This window comes from Bufo gargarizans, chromosome 2 (genome assembly GCF_014858855.1).
Source record: "Bufo gargarizans isolate SCDJY-AF-19 chromosome 2, ASM1485885v1, whole genome shotgun sequence".
Lineage (NCBI taxonomy): Eukaryota > Metazoa > Chordata > Amphibia > Anura > Bufonidae > Bufo > Bufo gargarizans.
This window is the reverse complement of record NC_058081.1, coordinates 215121087-215143403: the sequence shown is the minus strand read 5'-3', so window position 1 is coordinate 215143403 and position 22317 is coordinate 215121087. Positions and strand designations below refer to the sequence as shown.

At 42.3% G+C, this 22317-nt stretch overlaps 1 protein-coding gene across 1 annotated transcript in view; it reads left to right on the top strand.

Moving 5' to 3' along the window:
• PLXNA4 (plexin A4) overlaps nt 1-22317 on the top strand; it is a 756456-nt gene that overhangs the window by 579472 nt on the left and 154667 nt on the right. Inside the window, exon 10 of the mRNA XM_044279996.1 lies at nt 18294-18494. Coding sequence (XP_044135931.1) covers nt 18294-18494 — 201 coding nt within the window. The remainder of the gene's footprint in view (nt 1-18293; nt 18495-22317) is intronic.

The window sequence follows — 22317 nt, the reverse complement described above, 5'->3', positions numbered from 1 at the left end:
ACCCAACGCAGCTCGGGTCCATCACTGGTGCGTGGCTGGGGGGAAAGGCAGGACGATGACGATACGCCTCCCACAGAGGACAGCTTGTCCTTACCCCTGGGCAGCCTGGCACACATGAGCGACTACATGCTGCAGTGCCTGCGCAACGACAGCAGAGTTGCCCACATTTTAACCTGTGCGGACTACTGGGTTGCCACCCTGCTGGATCCACGCTACAAAGACAATGTGCCCACCTTACTTCCTGCACTGGAGCGTGATAGGAAGATGCGCGAGTACAAGCGCACGTTGGTAGACGCGCTACTGAGAGCATTCCCAAATGTCACAGGGGAACAAGTGGAAGCCCAAGGCCAAGGCAGAGGAGGAGCAAGAGGTCGCCAAGGCAGCTGTGTCACGGCCAGCTCCTCTGAGGGCAGGGTTAGCATGGCAGAGATGTGGAAAACTTTTGTCAACACGCCACAGCTAACTGCACCACCACCTGATACGCAACGTGTTAGCAGGAGGCAACATTTCACTAACATGGTGGAACAGTACGTGTGCACACCCCTCCACGTACTGACTGATGGTTCGGCCCCATTCAACTTCTGGGTCTCTAAATTGTCCACGTGGCCAGAGCTAGCCTTTTATGCCTTGGAGGTGCTGGCCTGCCCGGCAGCCAGCGTTTTGTCTGAACGTGTATTCAGCACGGCAGGGGGCGTCATTACAGACAAACGCAGCCGCCTGTCTACAGCCAATGTGGACAAGCTGACGTTCATAAAAATGAACCAGGCATGGATCCCACAGGACCTGTCCGTCCCTTGTCCAGATTAGACATTAACTACCTCCCCATAACCATATATTATTGGACTCCAGGGCACTTCCTCATTCAATCCTATTTTTATTTTCATTTTACCATTATATTGCAAGGCTACCCAAAGTTGAATGAACCTCTCCTCTGCCTGTGTGCTAGGCCTAAATATATGCCAATGGACTATTACAGTGGTGGGTGACGTGAAGCCTGATTCTCTGCTATGACATGAAGACTGATTCTCTGCTGACATGAAGCCAGATTGTCTGTTACGGGACCTCTCTCCTCTGCCTGGGTGCCGGGGCCTAAATATCTGAGAATGGACTGTTCCAGTGGTGGGTGACGGGAAGCCAGATTCTCTGCTATGGAACCTCTCTCCAATTGATTTTGGTTAATTTTTATTTATTTAATTTTTATTTTAATTAATTTCCCTATCCACATTTGTTTGCAGGGGATTTACCTACATGTTGCTGCCTTTTGCAGCCCTCTAGCCCTTTCCTGGGCTGTTTTACAGCCGTTTTAGTGCCGAAAAGTTCGGGTCCCCATTGACTTCAATGGGGTTCGGGTTCGGGACGAAGTTCGGATCGGGTTCGGATCCCGAACCCGAACATTTCCGGGATGTTCGGCCGAACTTCTCGAACCCGAACATCCAGGTGTTCGCTCAACTCTACTCAATAGTGATAGACGAACATCGAGCTGGGACGATTCGCGAACGTGATCAAATGTTTGCGAACCGCAAGGCCCCATTCAAATTAATGGCAGGCAAACCTAAAAACCTTCAGGTCATATTTGCAGCAACCAAATACTTATTAGAAGTGCACAAATCATCCCACAACATGGACAGTGAAATACTAGAGAGGGATCATTGGCAAAAATTCCCACAAAAAATATGTATTTTAATCCGGGGCCATTTTTATGCATCTTAAAGGGAAATTGACAAAAATGTGCCCTGCTGGAATCTTGAAATTTTATTTTAGACCACGGTTGTACAGGGCCCAAACATTAGGCATTCACCGGACAGAAAACATTAAGTGATTAAGTGGCTGGAAGTATATTAGACGGTCATTGGATATCAATTTTACTGCAGGCCAGTGGACTACAGGCCCCAAAAATTATTCATTCACCGTACAGAAAAGAACAAGTGATTATGTGGCTGTAGGTTTATTAGACGGTCAATGGATATCAATTTTACTGCAGGCCAGTTACAAGACAGGCCCCAAAAATTATGTATTCACTATACAGAAAAGATCAAGTGATTATGTGGCTGGAGGTATATTAGACGGTCAATGGATATAAATTTTACTGCAGGCCAGTAACCAAGAGTCTGGTCAACAAAATCCTGACCCTGATCTTTCTTCCTACCACCATGGAGAGTCTTAGCAAACAAGTGATCCCACACTCATATATTCCGGGGAGCGCTTTTCAGTGCCATTCCTTGATTTGGCCCTCTCACCAAGGCCGCTTGAAGAGGGACATGAGAAGATCTTGTGCCCTGATTCCCAAACTCTTGAGCATCCACAGTCACAAGAAGATGACGGTGGGGAACGGCAATTACTGTTTCAAGAGGTTGATGATGAGGATGAGACACAGTTGTCAATAACTGAGGTTGTTGTTAAGTCAGGAGGATGAGCAGAGTGAGGAATTGGAAGAGAAGGTGGTGATGAAGTCACTGGCCCAACCTGGGAAGGTGGTGAGCCGAACGAGGACAGCAGTACAGAGGAGGAGGGATCCCAAGCACTGCAACACAGTGGGGTGGCAAAAGGGAGAAGGTGGGCAGCACCAAACATGCCCGCAACTGTTCCACAGAGCACCCCTTGCTGCAATCTCCCTTGCCAAGGGGTAGGTGTTCCGCTTTTTTGAGGAAAGTGCGGCTTATAAAAAAATAGTGATTTGCAACCTGTGCCGTACCAAAATTAGCAGGGACGTGCTGGCCAATCCCCTGTCCAAGACGCAGGGTCGGATGCTTCCTGTCATGCACCTGGACCTTCGCAAGCACCATTAGCTAGCACATCCACATCTGTGTCCCAGTGCAGCATACAGATGTATATACCCCAGGCCATTGAACAAAAGTGCAAATTACCAGCCACCCACCCACAGACCATAGCACTAAATGCTCATCTTTCCAAATTGGCTTGTGGACACTGAGGCTTCTACGCAGCCTGATGGCGGTAGCCATCCTGCATTACTCTGTCCTCAGCCGTCAATTTTATTAACGGTGTGCAGTCCTAGCCTTACACCAACATATGTCCCATAACATCCCCCGTGCCCTGACCAATGCAGTTTTTGGGAAGGGGTCCACTTAACAACTGACACATGGACAAGCGCTTTGGGCCAGGGATGCTACATTTCATTGACGGCACACTGGTTGAACGTTGTGGAGGCCGGGAGCGAGTGGTACGCTGGGATGGCACTGGTTCTACCGACGCCAAGGATTGCGAGCCCTACTTCCATCAGGGTTTTCTCCACCACCTACGTTAGTGGCTGCAACCCCCCCCCTTCTCCTCCTCCACCACCTCCTCCACTTCCACCTCTGAATTATCATCTTGCAGCACCAGTCAGACATCAGTCAGTAGCAGTGGTGTATCTTGGTTTTGTGCTGCCCTAGGCGAGACTAAACTCGGGCACCCCCCTAATATAAATTTGACCCGCCCCTTCCTGTCAAGGCCAAACCCCTTTCTCTCTAAACCCCACCCCTTCCTATGTGCCATCCACAGATCCCCCCAAAAAGTGCCATCCACGGATCCCCCTCCCCTAAACGGTGCCATCCACGGATCCCCCTCCCCTAAACGGTGCCATCCACAGATCCCCCCCTCCTCCCCTAAACTGTGCCATCCACAGATTCCCCCCCCTCCCCTAAACGGTGCCATCCACAGACTCCCCCCCTCCCCTAAACTGTTCCATCCACAGACTCCCCCCCTCCCCTAAACTGTGCCATCCACAGACTCCCCCCCTCCCCTAAACGGTGCCATCCACAGATTCCCCCCCTCCCCTAAACGGTGCCATCCACAGATTCCCCCCCCTCCCCTAAACGGTGCCATCCACAGATTCCCCCCCCCTCCCCTAAACGGTGCCATCCACAGATTCCCCCCCTCTCCCCTAAACGGTGCCATCCACAGATTCCCCCCCTCTCCCCTAAACGGTGCCATCCACAGATTCCCCCCCTCCCCTAAACGGTGCCATCCACAGATTCCCCCCCTCCCCTAAACGGTGCCATCCACAGATTCCCCCCTCCCCTAAACGGTGCCATCCACAGATTCCCCCCCTCCCCTAAACGGTGCCATCCACAGACCCTCCCCTAAACAGTGCCATCCACAGATTCCCCCCCCCCCTAAACGGTGCCATCCACAGATTCCCCCCCCTCCCCTAAACAGTGCCATCCACAGATTCCCCCCCCTCCCCTAAACAGTTCCATCCACAGATTCCCCCCCCTCCCCTAAACAGTGCCATCCACAGATTCCCCCCCTCCCCTAAACGGTGCTATCCACAGATTCCCCCCCTCCCCTAAACGGTGCCATCCACAGATTCCTCCTCCCCTCCCCTAAACGGTGCCATTCACAGATTCCCCCCCCTCCCCTAAACAGTGCCATCCACAGATTCCCCCCCTCCCCTAAACGGTGCCATCCACAGATTCCTCCTCCCCCTGATGCTCACAGGAAAACATTTAAAAACAAATCAGTAACCTAAACTTTATTCATTAGTGATGTCTTACTGTATACCTTACTCTGTCTTTCAGCTACGGTAACAGCAGGCAGTGCAGGCGGGCGGCGCTCACTCACTGACGTCACGCGCCTGCTCCTCCCACTAGGCGGCGCAGGCGCGTGACGTCAGTGAGTGAGCGCCGCCCGCCCGCACTGCCTAATGTTACCGGAGCTGAAAGACAGAGTAAGGTATACAGTAAGACATCACTAATGAATAAAGTTTAGGTTACTGATTCGTTTTTAAATGTTTTCCTGTGAGCGGCGGGGCCCTGTATATTCTAACCCCCAGGCAAGCGTCCCTGTCACCATGGGAACGCCTGGGGGTTAGAATATACCATCGGATTTGTGTTTTCACGCTCTCACTGAGAGCGTGAAAACTCAGATCAGATGGTATATTCTAACCCCCAGGCAAGCGTCCCCGTCACCATGGGGTTAGAATATACCATCGGATCTTCTGAATATACCGGAGGCAGATGAGACTGATGGGACAAGGGGCAAACAAGGCATTTTGCCGCCCCATTGGCAAGTGCCGCCCTAGGCAAATGCCTTGTTTGCCTCGTGATAGATACGCCCCTGGTCAGTAGCTGGAAGCAGTGTAGCACTGCAGTGGGGAAGTGGCAACAGGACGTGCCTAAACTGATCTGCTTAGGTGACAAACAGCACTCCGCCACAGAGCCGTGGTAGGGACTAGACTGAGCTGTGTCTCTCGCCACTCAACCTACAACCAGGCATGGTTGTGTCTGATAATGGCCGTAACTTGGTGGCGGCTTTGGAGCTTGGCAAGCTCACACACATACCATGCCTAGCCAATGTGTTCAACCTAGTGGTTCAGCGGTTTCTCAAATCCTACCCCAATTTCCCTGAGCTACTGGTGAAGGTGCACCGCGTGTGTGCCCATATCCACAAGTCATCAATAGCTTCCGCTAGTCTGGCAATGCTGCAGCAGTGCTTCAATTGCCAGCTCACTGACTTTTGTGCGACTTAAGCACTCGCTGGAACTCAACGTTCCACATGTTGGCCAAGCTTTGTGAGCAGCAGAGGGCAGTAGTGGAATGCCAGCTTCAACATGGTCGTCTCCTTTTTAGTCAGCTTCTGCTCTTCATGAGAGACGAGTGGGCATTGATGTCTGACCTCTGTGAGGTTTTACGCAACTTTGAAGAATCAACACAGATGGTGAGCGGTAATAGCGCTATTATAAGCGTAACCATCCCACTTCTGTGTCTACTCAAACGCTCGCTGCTCACAATTAAGGCTGACGCTTTGCATGTGGAAGAGGTGGAAATGGGTACACAGGGTGATAGCCAGACCACCCTCAGTTTGTCTTCTCAGCGCAAATTGGATGATGATGATGAGGAGGAGGAGGAGCAGGAGACGGTTGCCTCCACTACAGAGGGTAGAACCCATGGAAGTTTTATTCCATCTGTTCAGCATGGATGAGTAGAAGAGGAGCAAGAGGATGAGGAGATTGAGAGTCATCCTCCTGATGAGGACAGAAAAGTCTTGTCTGTTGGGACTCTGGCACACATGGCTGACTTTATGTTAGGCTGCCTTTCCCGTGACCCTCAGCGTTGTACGCATTTTGGCCAAAACCGATTACTGGTCTTTCACCCTTTTCGACCCAAGTTACAAAGATAACTTCTCATCTCTTATTCCTGTTGTGGAGAGGATGAGCAAAATGGTGCAATACCAGCTGACAACGCTGGCTGCAGAGTACTTCCTTGGCCAACCAGTTCCAACAGAGGCAGGGTAACACTCTCCAAGGCCTGGGTTAGTTTTATGACACCCTGCCAGCACCCTCACCCTAATGAGTGGCCTAGTGTCACAAGGAGGAACATTTTTGGGAAGATGGTGAAGAACTACGTAGCAGACCGGGGTGTCTAAGCTGGACACGTGGCATGAACTGACACTCTATGTTTTGGAGGTACTTGCCTGCTCCTCTGCCAGCGTTTTGTCAAAGCGTGTATTTAGTGCTGCTGGGGGCATAATAACTGATAAGCGTATCCGCCTGTCAACTGAAAATGCTGACCAGTTGACACTTATAACAATGAACAAGGCCTAATTTGCCCATGACTTCTCTACTCCACCAGAGGAAAGTGGCTGAACATAAAGGCACTCTAAATGTGGCTTTAATGGTGTATTGAACACTGGTCACCAGCAGGCCCTCGCCCATAATGTTTTTGAGGGTCACCAGCAGGCCCTCGCCCATAATGTTTTTGAGGGTCACCAGCAAGCCCTTGCCCCTAATGTTTTAGATGGTCGGATTAGCAGCAGGCACTCGCACCTAATGTTTTAGAGGGTCAGCTCAGCAGCAGACCCTCGCCCCTAATGTTTTACATGGTCACATCAGCATCAAGCCCTTGCCCCTAATGTTTTAGATGTTCAGCTCAGCAGCAGGCCCTCGCCCCTAATGTTTTAGATGGTCAGATTAGCAGCTGGCCCTTGCCCCTAATGTTTTAGATGGTCAGATCAGTAGCAGGCACTCGCCCCTAATGTTTTAGAGGGTCAGCTCAACAGCAGGCCCTCGCCCCTAATGTTTTAGAAGGTCAGATCAGCAGCAGGCACTTGCCCCTAATGTTTTAGATGGTCAGATCAGCAGCAGGCCCTCGCCCCTAATGTTTTAGATGGTCAGATCAGCAGGCCCTTGCTCCAATAGTTTTTGAGGGTCACCAGCAGGACATAAATCAAAAATTTTCAAGGGTGTGTATGATGCCCTCCTTTATGTGAATGAAAGGATGTATTGGAGTCCCGTTTCCTTGTAATTTTTGGCATCCCTTTCTCTTGCATAGGATTTATGAGTGTAGGAGTCCCATTACCTGGACAATGGTACCACAATGTGAATGAGGCCCTCCTTTATGTGATATACAGTATGTATCGGAGTGCCTCTTCCTTGTAATTTTTGGAAGCACTTGCACTTTATATACATGTAAATATACAGAAACGAATGTTTCCTAACAATATTTCCTCTAAAATCAATTTTATCTTTGGTTTTGTGCATATTATTGTTAGTCTGTAAAAGTGGCATACTACTCGGACAACATAGTTCCCAGCAGCGACCAAGATGTCCAAGATGCATCCAGACATCCTCCCCATGCTGTTCCTTAACCATTTCAGTGGTATTTCCATCAATTTCTGACCTTTTCCTATGACCCAGACACCCTCCCCTCTTCAGAGCATGGGGTGCCTGGTTTAATGCTTGGGCTCTCCTCTTGACTTCCATTGTGCTCTGAGTGCCTTACTTACTTTTGAAGCCTTCTAGAATCTTACTCTAGATCAGGAGTAGGCAACCTCTGGCACTCCAGTCATTGTGAAACTACAGCCATTGAGATAATAGATACTAGGTTACCATACATTATGAATTTGAGAACTGACCTGACCTGGGGGTTTCTCCTGTGTTATTGCAGTATTGGGGTTCATCATATGCAAACCTTTTATGACATGTATGGAATTTTTTTCTCCCTTTGCTCTACATTGCTCTTGCGTCCTAGACAATAATTAGCTACGACTAAGAATCAGTACCAGGATCAGCACTGATAAGCATCATTCAAGTAAAAAATTTCTATTTAGCATTCAGAAATTGTGTTTAATGCCAACTGTATACATTTGATTGTGCTGAGCTCACCTTTGTGGTGGCTACAGGCAACAAGTTTTATTATACACTATATAAAAGGAAAAAAGGGTTGGAGCTGCATGGGGGAGACTAGGCAATGCATTTACGCCACTTGTCTGGTGTAAGTATATTGAGGCAAGTGGTGTTCTGAATGAGCGCCATATTTTTAAAGCACCTGTTCCACTTTTTCTAACATACAAATTAAGTAAAGTAGGTGAGGGGGACACAATTTTTTAAGATTTTAAAGTCCTCTATTTACAATAACATTTTTCTATGATGCCCTCTCATATCTGTTCATGCACCTGTTCACGGAATAACCAGTTTTTGCTGAACATTTTTCAGCAGTTTTTGTGCTACAGGGTTAAGCTAAGTTCATGTCACCGTTTAGAATAAAACTGATCCTGTTGTATCAGTTGTCATCCGTTTGAGCCATTTCCATCTGAGATCCATTTTTTTTAGCAGGACTTTTTTTCACATCTAAAAAAATGGATTTCAGATGGAAATCCCTCAAATGGATGACAACTGATGCAACAGGATACTTTTTTTTACAGGATTCTGATGTTTTTTTCCTCTCTCTTCTTCTGAAAGATCAGAAGAACGGAAAGCTAAACGGTGATATGAACTCAGCCTTAAATGTCAGCCTAGCTGCAGAGTATCTTAGTTTTCTTTTAACACTGAGCCGTCATTTTTCTGTTTTGACGGCTGTTCATAGCCGTTATCTCTGAACTCCAGACAGCTGATAAATACTCGTTTAAACCATATTGTTATCAGTTTGATACGAATTTAGCTATAACCAATGTTTATGACCTGTCAAAAATTCATTGATGAAGGCTATAGATCCAGCTGTTAGAACAGAAACATGACGGCTCAGTGTGAAACTGAAACTAAGATACTCTGCATCTAGAGTAATTAGCCCAATAGTACAAAAACTGATGGAAAAAAAAAATAATTTGAAAAAAAAAATTTTAGCCCAAAATTATAAAAATGCAATTATAAAATATATTGCCCCTAAAGGTGTTCATAGTCCTTAAATTAGGAGTTAAACTGTTGCATTGAGCTTTGGGTTGATATACAGGTCCTTCTAAAAAAATTAGCATATTGTGATAAAGTTCATTATTTTCTGTAATGTACTGATAAACATTAGACTTTCATATATTTTAGATTCATTACACACCAACTGAAGTAGTTCAAGCCTTTTATTGTTTTAATATTGATGATTTTGGCATACAGCTCATGAAAACCCAAATTTCCTATCTAAAAAAATTAGCATATCATGAAAAGGTTCTCTAAACGAGCTATTAACCTAATCATCTGAATCAACTAATTAACTCTAAACACCTGCAAAAGATTCCTGAGGCTTTTAAAAACTCCCAGCCTGGTTCATTACTCAAAACCGCAATCATGGGTAAGACTGCCGACCTGACTGCTGTCCAGAAGGCCATCATTGTCACACTCAGGCAAGAGGGTAAGACACAGAAAGAAATTTCTGAACGAATAGGCTGTTCCCAGAGTGCTGTATCAAGGCACCTCAGTGGGAAGTCTGTGGGAAGGAAAAAGTGTGGCAGAAAACGCTGCACAACGAGAAGAGGTGACCGGACCCTGAGGAAGATTGTGGAGAAGGACCGATTCCAGACCTTGGGGGACCTGCGGAAGCAGTGGACTGAGTCTGGAGTAGAAACATCCAGAGCCACCGTGTACAGGCGTGTGCAGGAAATGGGCTACAGGTGCCGCATTCCCCAGGTCAAGCCACTTTTGAACCAGAAACAGCGGCAGAAGCGCCTGACCTGGGCTACAGAGAAGCAGCACTGGACTGTTGCTCAGTGGTCCAAAGTACTTTTTTCGAATGAAAGCAAATTTTGCAAGTCATTCGGAAATCAAGGTGCCAGAGTCTGGAGGAAGACTGGGGAAAGGGAAATGCCAAAATGCCTGAAGTCCAGTGTCAAGTACCCACAGTCAGTGATGGTCTGGGGTGCCATGTCAGCTGCTGGTGTTGGTCCACTGTGTTTTATCAAGGGCAGGGTCAATGCAGCTAGCTATCAGGAGATTTTGGAGCACTTCATGCTTCCATCTGCTGAAAAGCTTTATGGAGATGAAGATTTCATTTTTCAGCACGACCTGGCACCTGCTCACAGTGCCAAAACCACTGGTAAATGGTTTACTGACCATGGTATTACTGTGCTCAATTGGCCTGCCAATTCTGCTGACCTGAACCCCATAGAGAATCTGTGGGATATTGGGAAGAGAAAGTTGAGAGACACAAGACCCAACACTCTGGATGAGCTTAAGGCCGCTATCGAAGCATCCTGGGCCTCCATAACACCTCAGCAGTGCCACAGGCTGATTGCCTCCATGCCACGCCGCATTGAAGCACTCATTTCTGCAAGTATTGAGTGCATAACTGAACATAATCATTTGAAGGTTGACTTTTTTTGTATTAAAAACACTTTTCTTTTATTGGTCGGATGAAATATGCTAATTTTTTGAGATAGGAAATTTGGGTTTTCATGAGCTGTATGCCAAAATCATCAATATTAAAACAATAAAAGGCTTGAACTACTTCAGTTGGTGTGTAATGAATCTAAAATATATGAAAGTCTAATGTTTATCAGTACATTACAGAAAATAATGAACTTTATCACAATATGCTAATTTTTTGAGAAGGACCTGTACGTTCTGTTATTAGAAGGCCTGTGTTCAATAGGTTGACTTTGGTTTCTTTCATCCTACCAATTCATATTTTACTGGTGGCTCTGTCTAATAAGAAATATGAAATTGATTTTTTTATTAGAAATTTATAGAATTATAAAACATGTAGCCTCAAATAATAGACATAGGATAAATAAAAAAATATATTCCTTGTTGTATCAGTATATATATATATATATATATATATATATATATATATGATAAAATAAAATCCAGCTCACAGATAGCAGAGCAATTCAGCACACTGCAGCATGGATCCACAGTGAGTTCACACCCAGGATAATTTAAGCAGAAAAAAAGGGGACTTGACATGTTTCGGTCAAAAGACTCATAGATTGACCAGGTCTCTACCAAGGTCTATTGACCGAAACATATCAGACTGATGGTCACTGACTATGCACGTTTTTTAACATTTGATGCAGAATAAAGAAGATTTGTAATTTTTTACTCGCTGGTTCCAGCCCCCTTTTTTCTGCTTATATTATATATATATATATATATATATATATATATATGGCCCAGGGTATATTGGCCATAAGTCTACATCTCACTGTCATGTTACAGCCTCAGAAATTGTCCAATTTATGGTTTGTGATCTGAAGCTGATGAAGATATTACAGCAGATGCTGACACAAAGCAAACAAGGGATTGTGATCGATGTCTGTGTAATTGCTATTAAAATATAAGAAGGTTTGATTACTTCCTGGAAGCTATGTGATTTTAATAGCTTGAAGGTGTGTCAGCAGATAAACAGCAAGGTAGAGTGATATGTGAAACAGACAGCCGTTATACTCCCTAGAAGGCAATTTGTAAATTAGAGCAAAACCACTAATTGTTGTCTTATTTTTCCTGGAGATCCGACAAACATAAAACAATTTCCAAAGAGTATAAAAAGTTGATCTGTGGGTATTACACCATATTGTAATTATCATAAGCTTTGAAGTGAGAGCTGAAGACGTATCCTTAGCTCTCTAAGGGTAAATGGGGCAGGACCATGAATTTGTCATGCGGTAAATCATCTAAAACAGTTACCCATAACATTTAATTAGAAGAACATTAGGTTAATCAGATAGAAACATAATGAAAACGTAAATTTTTAATGAATCTTGCCTTTTCAATTATCTACCGCAAACTTCTTAAGAGTTTCAGACATTTTCCTATTCATGGCAATGTGGTTTGTTTGCAATCAAAGCATGCTAATGAGTTTGATACAAGTGCAGTTTTATCAGGACAGATTTTAATGTCGATAGCAATACAGCAACCAATTATTAACTGCTTCATTACTGGAATGTTTACCCCCTTTCCTTACCAGGCTAATTGATAACTAATTCATATCTGGCCAACCTACATGTGTATATATATATATATATATATATACACACACACCGTATTTTTCAAACTATAAGATGCACTTTTTTCCAGGAAAAGTGGGGGGGAATGGCAGTGCATCTTATAGTCCTAATGTAGACCAACACTGCACTGCGATTTACATGCCGGCAAGTGTAGATTGCAGGCTGTGCTGCGGGCTACATTCAGACATGTACACTGCAATGCTTCCTGACCTGCTGCTGAAGGAAGAAGGTTCCCTGTGCGCTGGAGGGAGATGGCGGGCAGATCTCCCTCATAACAGTGCGTCATCCACTGATGTTCTAAGCTACAGTGCCCCCATAATTGGGAAGGACACAGTGCTGATAGTTCATTCATTACTGTATTTTGTAGCAGAAAAATAGTGCAGTCTTCTGGAAAGATGTCAATTATGTCAAAGCAGAAAAGGCTTTCATATAAAATTTATTTTAAGGTAGTAAAATACACCAAAGAGCATGGAAATAGGAAAGCTGAGAGACATTGAGAAAAATGATTCAGAAATGGAGGAAACAGGAGGATCAGCTGCAAAAACTAGACAGTTTTTTCATGGGAATGCTGCAAAATGGCCACAGTTAGAAGTGGACATCAAAGTGTTGATCACACATCACAGGAACAGTGGCTTTTCAGTCTCTACAAAAATGTTCATACAGATGTAGCCGAGCTAAAATTGACTCACGACACAGTGTTTTGTCAGTTATCTCGTGACAAAAGCCAATGGCATCCATTGAAAAGTCAGTTCACTTTTTCTTGCCATTATTTACTTAACACATTACCCATCAAGATTAGCTCAGCTGCATCTGTATGTGAAGCCAAGCATCTTGCTACAGAGAAAGGCATTGAGAACTTGACTGGATCACTATCATGGTGCTACAGATTCATGAAGAGATCTGGTCTTGCTATACGCACTAAAACTAGAAGAATTACCATTAGCTCAAGTCAAAATAATGGAGTGAAAAAGTTGCAAATTTTTGCGCAATTGCTAAAACTGTGTAAAAATTTGCGACTTTTATTGTCTCTGCGGCGCTGAGGTGAGGAAGGCGACACTGTAGACAGGGAGGGCAGCGATTAAGACTGGGAAGGAGGTGCTGGACACCAGACGGCCGGGCACCCTGTATTAACGGACATCGCCTTGGGCACCTTAGGTAGGCGATTGACAGGTTATGAAAACCTGTTTTTTGGGCTAATAGAGCCACAAGCAGGTTTAATAGGGGCAGTTTAGGATTCATGTTATTAGTACGGACATGGGCATATGTTTAGCTTATAGGGCTAAAATCTCATGACAGAATCCCTTTAAATTTGGACTTGATACACGGAAGAAAAATGGCTATGAAATAGTTAAGATTGGGAACATGGATGAAGTACCGTTAACCTTTGATGTTCCATCGCACAAGAAGTGCAAAAACCATAACGGTGAAAACTTCATGACACAAGGAAACCCATTACATGGTGATGTTGTCCTGCTGCATAGATGGCCCCAAACTGCACAGCTTTAGCACACCTCTTTTAATAAAACTTATTTTTCTGATTTTCCCCCTCTAAAACCTAGGTACCTCCATAAGTCAGAAAAATATGGTATATATATTTGGCTTCCAAAACTGAATCCAGAAACCTTATTGTGTGGTCGTACCCTAAAAGAGAATAAAGTCACTGATTACTGTCAGGTTCCACTCTACCTATTCCTGCCAGTTGTATTAAAGGGTCAGGATAGATGTACATCTTCCTAATTATTGTAGTCATCTTTTGAGTTAATGCAGTATTTGGATAGCTCTGCATATTCCATGATAAGTGACCTAACACAAAAGATCAATCCCTATACCTACAGTACTGGTAGAAGGAGTGACAGCATTTGCATGAGTGCTGTAAAATCAAGTAGGGAAACCTACAGCACCAACTGACTGGAAACAGGGTGCAAAGCCGGTAGTAGATCGGTAGTAGAGATGAACAAATTTCTTAAAGGTTTGATTCGGCTGATTTGCCTAATTTCACAAAAAAATTCACTTTGTGACAAATTACTTCGTCACAAAGCACATATGTTTGTGAGCAGCGGGTGTAATGACAGGGAGCTGCGAAAGCGCCACCCCCTTCATTGTACCCCTCAGATGCCGCGTTCATACATGATCGCGGCATCTGAGTGTAAGATTAACAATAACAATTTTTTTTATCAAACTTACTGCCGCCATTTGCTTGTGACGGTCCAGCCGCCGCCATCTTGCTTGAAGATCTCAGCGAAATCCTGTGCGCGCGAGATCACGTCATCATGCCGGCCGGCGTGATGATGTAATCTTGCTCCGAGATCTTCAAGCAAGATGGAGGCTGGTGGCCCGTTGCGAGCAAATGGAGGAGGTAAGTTTGAATTTAGTTTTTTATACTATTTCAGGTTAAATCGATTCGCTGACACAAAGCATGAGGAAATTCGGCTTCTAGGGGAATCAAATTTATCCTGAAATTTGGATCGAATTCCACTTCATGGGATTCAATTCGCTCATCTCTAATCTGTAGCATTAAATATTACCTACTGGAGAATGTTTTTTTTTTTTATATTTTGCAAAATGACTACTAAAATTGTTGCCTGCTTAGTTCATAAAATTGCCTCTCAGAAAATGGATTTCTTTGCCATTTATGATTTTTTTTTCACTTGAAGGTTGAGAATGAAGTAACCTTTTTTGCTTAAGTTTAAAGAATTGGCTCTAAGGATCCATCAATAAAGGAGAGCAGAGCCTTGTAGGAAAAAAAAAAAGCTTTTACTCGCAGAATATTGAGCTCTAATCATGACTGAGAGCTTGGCCATCACCTGACTTCCTGCCAGCTTTCTATTTCTTTCCCTTAAATTGCTCTCTGAGGATACAAGACCAGGTTGGTTCAATATCACAGACTTCTGTTAGAACATATCAACAAAGAGCTACATTTCAAGCAAATTAAATAATGTTTAGAAGGAGCCAGATCAGAATGTGCACTCACAAGCTGTGAGGCTGAGAATTACATTTAAATTGAAAAGTTATATGGGTACATGGTAAGAATGTACAGCTAATGTGCAGATTCATTAGGCTGCACAGCTTTCCAATATAAGGTCCCCTGGCATTCAGATAAACTTGGTCCACCAGTTGGTTTCTGGTTTCTTTTGTGACATGAATACTAATGTTTATCCTGAGTTCCTTATTAGGTGTTTTTTAAACCAGCAAGTCAATGAAACCAAAGAAATTGTTGTTTTCTGCAGTTCACTTGCAGATGTTAAGCACATTTTTATTAGTGCAAAGCAATTTCTGGTCATAGTGAGCCCTAATGTCTACAAATTGGCCAAAAAAAAAGAGTCACAAAGGCTGGACTCTAAACTGCAGTAAAATATTTCACATTACTATTTAAAAATGCTCACATCAGTCCTTGGGGGTCATAAACTAATACCCCATTATCAGACACACATCTTAGGAAGCAAATTTGAACTATGTTTTACAGGTGTTTAATATTGATGATCTCAGGATAGGTCATCAGTGTCAGATTGGTGGTGGTTCAATACCTGGGAGCCCTGCCGATCCACTGTTTGAGGAGGCCGGGCCACAACCTCCTTGCAGCTTACTAAGCACAACACCATCCTTTGGATAGCAGATGTGTCTTGTAATGCAGCTTAGTCCCATTCACTTGAATAGGAATGAGCAATGCCTAGCTCATGTGATTGATCAAAGTGATGTCACTGGCCTTGGAAGAGGCCTGCCAATCTGATAATGATGACATATCCTGAGGAAACACCATCAATATAAAAATTTTGGGCAACCCTTTTTTTAAAAAAGGTATTAAAAAAACACTTCAAGAAGCGGTATTTCCCATATTAAAGCATTATACACAGCACTTTTTCTCATAAGTCAAAAGAAGGGCATAAAGTCCTGTACACATATGCTGGTGTGCTATTGTAGCATTTTTTTTTTATTTATGCAAAAAAATACTGTACACATGCAAAATTGAAAAATTTGTTAGTAAGGGTACTTTCACACTTGCGGCAGAGGATTCCAGCAAGCAGTTCGTCGCCGTAACTGCCTGCCGGATCCGTCAAAACGGATGCAAACGGATGGATTTTGTCCGACGGATCAGGATCCTGATCCGTCTGACAAATGCATTGAAATACCGGATCCGTCTTTCAGGTGTCATCTGGAAAAATCAATCCGTCATTTTTATTTTTTTCACATTTTGTGCGGTCTGAGCATGCGCAGACCACAAAAACGGATCCGTTTTGCCAGAACACTTGGGGCCGGATCCAGCATTAATGCATTTCAATGGGAAAAAATGCCGACAAGTGTTCCGGAACTTTGGATGGAGATAAAACCGCAGTATGCTGCGGTATTATCTCCGTCCTGAAAAGGCAAAAAGACTAAACTGAAGACATCCTGATGCATCCAGAATGGATTGCTCTCCATTCAGAATGAATTAGGATAAAACTGATCAGTTATTTTCCGGTATTGAGCCCCTAGGACGGAACTCAATGCCGGAAAAGAATAACGCTAGTGTGAAAGTACTCTAAAAAAGCTGGTAATACCTGGATTTCAGAGACTTATTTCTCATGAAATTAGCCTTATATTTTTCATTCAGTGAAAATAACCATGTAAACATACTGTTAAGGTATCAGTATCAGTGTAGAAACAGATCTGAGTACCCAGAGAAAACTCACAAGAAGAACATACAGTATGCAACACATGCCCTTGCTCGCTTTGAGAACAGGCACTCAGGTTTCTACTTGACCGCATAGGTGCTGTCACATCTCCATTCACTTTTTATGATCCACACCTGATTTTGGCTTCAAAAGTTTGAAAAAACCTGACAGGACAACATCCTGCAGTATATTATATGTTTACTCTTTTGGCTTCCTGATCATACTGTTAACATTATTCCTATGCCATTGCTCCTATTGTCAATGGAAATGTAGTGTACGGTAAAAGTAAGCCTTTTTTCATTTTTACTACCTATGAACATTCCTCTTTTACAAAATTTAATTTAGCCTGTAATAAGTTCATGTTATTATCACATGCTTTGCTATTACTGGGTTGTAATGGTAGCTTATGTTAAATACATTTTCCTCCAGAATAATGTTTTTTCTCAAATGTGTAATTACAACTTTCATAGGTAAAAGAGGAGTGAATGGTCCAGCTACATGTGTGAAAATGTTATAATTGCCGCACTGAGAGATCCAATTATCTTGTCGATTTGCCGGTTATAATTGTTTTCCATGAGGGATGAACTTCTAATCATAGTGTTGCAAACACCTCTATTGAATATAGAAGCATAGCTATTATGATTTGAGATGCGATGTGAGACTTACTCACTATGAAGAACGTCAGAATAAAAATTTAAATTACACGAAAACAAGATGTTGTGGACAATGGTACTATTTGGTAAAAATGTCCACTTCTGAAGAGCAATGGATATCATCCAAGTATAGGGATTTTTCATATCTTTCCATTAGTAATCAAATGCCCTGGCTAATTTCCTTTATTACATTCTTCTAAATCATGAATATATATGTATGAAGGTATATCATTAGTAATAAGTCAGAGCAACTGGATTTTTTTTTTCTTCAAGACGAGACAAGTCATCCAACTGGCTTTCTCATTTAGACTGACTTGAATAAAATCTCGAGCATTAATACTGGTGACTTGTGTTTCAGACATGGAGGTAAGATTTTGATGATGTTTGCATGAAGCTATTAGATGTGATTAAGCTGCCTCAGGAGAGGTGTTAGAACAGCATTGTAAGTGGCAGACAAAAGCTGTCACACTCTTCCACCCATATTAAAGCACGCTTTCTCCAATTTAACATAGAAAGCTTCTTTTACACCTCTTTTGAACCAGTAATCCATGAATTAGACACAGAGGATATTCATCATATCTCCATGACTAAAGCATGAGACACCATCATTCAATCCCAGAGATTTCTTGTACAAGCCAGCAAAATGTCTTCAAGAAAGAACAAAAACTATACCTGACCTGAATGAATGGTTTATTATGATGCTGAAACTGAGCTTTTCAGTTTTTTTTAGATATGCAGGCATTTGCAATCAGCAAAGAGTTAATTGTATCAGTATGTGTTATGATGTGGTATTAATTAGGCCAGTTTAGTTAATCTACTATTCTATGCTCTTCTTCTCTTTCAGGAATGCCCTCAGCTTCTTCATACTGAAAGAATTCTGATTCCAGTTGATATTGTTAAACCCATCACTTTAAAAGCAAAGAATTTGCCACAGCCTCAATCGGGGCAGAAAGGCTATGAGTGCATCCTGAACATCCAGGGGAATGAACAGAGGGTCCCTGCACTGAGGTTCAACAGTTCAAGTGTTCAGTGCCAAAATACCTCAGTAAGTCTTTCATTCTCTACAGTATCTGGTAGAGGGGGTTGACTGTTTTTTTCTTTGTATGATAACAATTTTATTCTAGTATTGCAGGAAATCGATGTTAAACTGGTACAGAAGATCTATAGTTTTTTTGTTTGTTTTTTTTATGTCTATTTTAACTGTGTACCTATGTAAAAAATGAATATTATAGTGGTTGCTATGAGGGTCTAAATGTCTTTGTGATAATATTGAGATTCCAAAAACCAATATAGGCCTTCAGGTTTGCTTTTTGTGAATGCCTATTAGGCTGTGCCAAAGGCAAGTTTCTACTGACAGCATAGTACACTGTGCTACAGAGTAATATGTGATCAATCCAAGGAACACATGTCAAAATCCCCTTGTGGGACTACTAAGTCGTAAACATAAATAATTGAATAAAGTTCTATAAAAAAAAAAATCTACGTTAAAATGCACACACACACACCTTTTCCATGGAAACATTTTTAAAATTAAAATCCTCTAAGCATAATTGACTTTTGCCACATCAATAACGACCTGAACTATACAATTATCATGTACTTTATCCTCCATGGTGAATGCCATTACAAAATACAAAATGACAAAATTGCCTTTGCCAAAACAATAAAAAAAGGCTTATATAGTCCAAAATGATACCAATGAAAACTACAAGGCACACCACTAAAAACACGCCCTTATACAGCTCCATATAAAAAAAAATATATATAAGAATTATTGGTCATGGAATGTGGTGATGCGCAAATTGTTTTAAAGAGTTTTATTGTTCAAAAGTAGTAACATATATATATATATATATATATACAGTACAGACCAAAAGTTTGGACACACCTTCTCATTCAAAGAGTTTTCTTTATTTTCATGACTATGAAGGCATCAAAACTATGAATGAACACATGTGGAATTATATACATAAAAAAGTGTGAAACAACTGAAAATATGTCATATTCTAGGTTCTTCAAAGTAGCCACCTTTTGCTTTGATTACTGCTCTTGGCATTCTCTTGATGAGCTTCAAGAGGTAGTCACCTGAAATGGTCTTCCAACAGTCTTGAAGGAGTTCCCAGAGATGCTTAGCACTTGTTGGCCCTTTTGCCTTCACTCTGCGGTCCAGCTCACCCCAAACCATCTTGATTGGGTTCAGGTCCGGTGACTGTGAAGGCCAGGTCATCTGGCGCAGCACCCCATCACTCTCCTTCATGGTCAAATAACCCTTACACAGCCTGGAGGTGTGTTTGAGGTCATTGTCCTGTTGAAAAATAAATGATGGTTCAGCTAAACGCAAACCGGATGGAGTAGCATGCCGCTGCAAGATGCTGTGGTAGCCATGCTGGTTCAGTATGCCTTCAATTTTGAATAAATCCCCAACAGTGTCACCAGCAAAGCACCCCCACACCATCACACCTCCTCCTCCATGCTTCACGGTGGGAACCAGGCATGTAGAGTCCATCCGTTCACCTTTTCTGTGTCGCACAAAGACACGGTGGTTAGAACCAAAGATTTCAAATTTGGACTCATCAGACCAAAGCACAGATTTCCACTGGTCTAATGTCCATTCCTTGTGTTCTTTAGCCCAAACAAGTATCTTCTGCTTGTTGTCTGTCCTTAGCAGTGGTTTCCTAGCAGATATTCTTCCATGAAGGCCTGATTCACACAGTCTCCTCTTAACAGTTGTTCTAGAGATGGTGGCATTGACCTGGTCTCTAATCTGAGCTGCTGTTAACCTGCGATTTCTGAGGCTGGTGACTCGGATGAACTTATCCTCCGCAGCAGAGGTGACTCTTGGTCTTCCTTTCCTGGGGCGGTCCGCATGTGAGACAGTTTCTTTGTAGTGCTTGATGGTTTTTGTGACTGCACTTGGGGACACTTTCAAAGTTTTCCAAATTTTTCGGACTGACTGACCTTCATTTCTTATATATATAGTGATCTCTCAAGATACAATGGCCTCAAGATACAATATTTTCAACATACAGTGGTCTTTTCTGACCCATCGTAAGTTGAAACTAGACTCAACATACAAAGTCTCAGACTCAGATCCAACCAATCAAGGCCACTTCTCTGGTAAAATAACTGTATTAGTTGTAAGTTAGCAGCTATTTCTGACTCTTATATGTAAGGACTTGTTTTATCTGTCTTAGTTATCTGCTTATTTTTCCTAAATCTTCATTTTCTCTTATCTTGGATGACATTTTTGGGGCTTTGGAACCAATTACTCAAATTACAATGGTTTCAACATACAATCGTCATCCTGGAATAATTTAATATTGTAGGTTGAGGGACCACTTTATATATATATATATATATATATATATATATAATCATACTTACCCAGAAAGTAATGTTATCATGTGATTTATGGCTCAAAATTTCCAATGTAAAAAAACAATGATGGTATTACTGTTTTTTCCATTCTTCCCCTGAAAAAATTAGCTTTGTCACTAAGGCGCAAAATGCATAAGGGGGAAGGGGTTAATGCCTCATAGCACTGGATGACTCAATTGTTCCAGGTAGTTTAGACTTATTATGGCTCCTTACAGATTTCTTTTAGTAATGACTCCTAGCAGAGCTCGGAAATATCAATAAGAGTCTAGGTTCTTCACATGTTCATATTGTTTAGTTTTTTACTTCCATCATCATCATTGTTTTTTTTTCTTTTGTTTCTGTTCCCTTTACAGTGTCAAAAATATAAAATTGACATCAATTATTTGAACAATTATTCAACAGTATTTGCCGTATTGTTGTTATTATCTGCTTGAAAAACCAAGTATAGCATTTTATAAGCTGATACAAATGAGAAATTAGAAAAAAATAAAAATATATACTGTCGCTTTACAGGTTATTGGGATGTGAACATCTTGTGGAAATTCATAGGGGTTTATGGTTTGAAAGATTAAGTACAAATTACAGTTTTCATAGTGCAGCCTCTGGGCAGAATAGAATTGTGAGACAAGGCAGATGATCATCCTATTCTGGAGATACTGAAGAGAACAGCTTTCTGATGCTTTATAGACTACATAATTAGTAAATTGTAAAGTTTATTGGAGACTTAATTACCAGGTAGATGCTTTATTATGAGTGATCTCTTTGAACATCAGAATTGCTTCACACTTAATAAAAGATTTGACTTTCTAGGCATTTTTTTAAATTCTTACTTTGGGGACACAGTTTTATCAGTACGTTCTTTGATAATATGTAGCAGCTGTGTAGCATTATACTCCAATGAAGTGAATGGAATGTACTTAGATATTGGTGTCTTATCCTCAGCATAGTTCTTAAATATCATATCAGTGGAGTTCCGACACCCAGCATCCTCCAGCCGTTGTTTTAGACATTCGTCATCACCAAAAGGATACTGAGGGCTCCATCCACTGTATATTTTCTAGAGCCAGCATACTGTGACTTAGCTCCCTTTAACTTGAATGGGAGTTGAGCTGCAGTGACCAGGCATGACAAATACTGATTGGCCCTCTGTGCAGACTTTGCTGCTAATAGGTGCCTGAAATGTCTGATCAATGGGGTTGTTGTGATGCCTACCCTCACCGATCTGATATTGATGACCTATCCTGATGATAGGTCATCAATATCAAAGTATATACACACACACACACACTTTATGACACACGCATAATGTAATATAATATGAATTGGTAGAAGTAAGTGTATGTAATATACAAGTATAGTATCGGATCAGGATAAACACTCAATTATAAACAATCCAACAAAGGAAGATACTTAAATCCTTTCCTTTGGAATAGTAGTAATAGAGGTTTCACTAGCTATCTGATAAAGCATATAAAGATCCACGCTTGGCA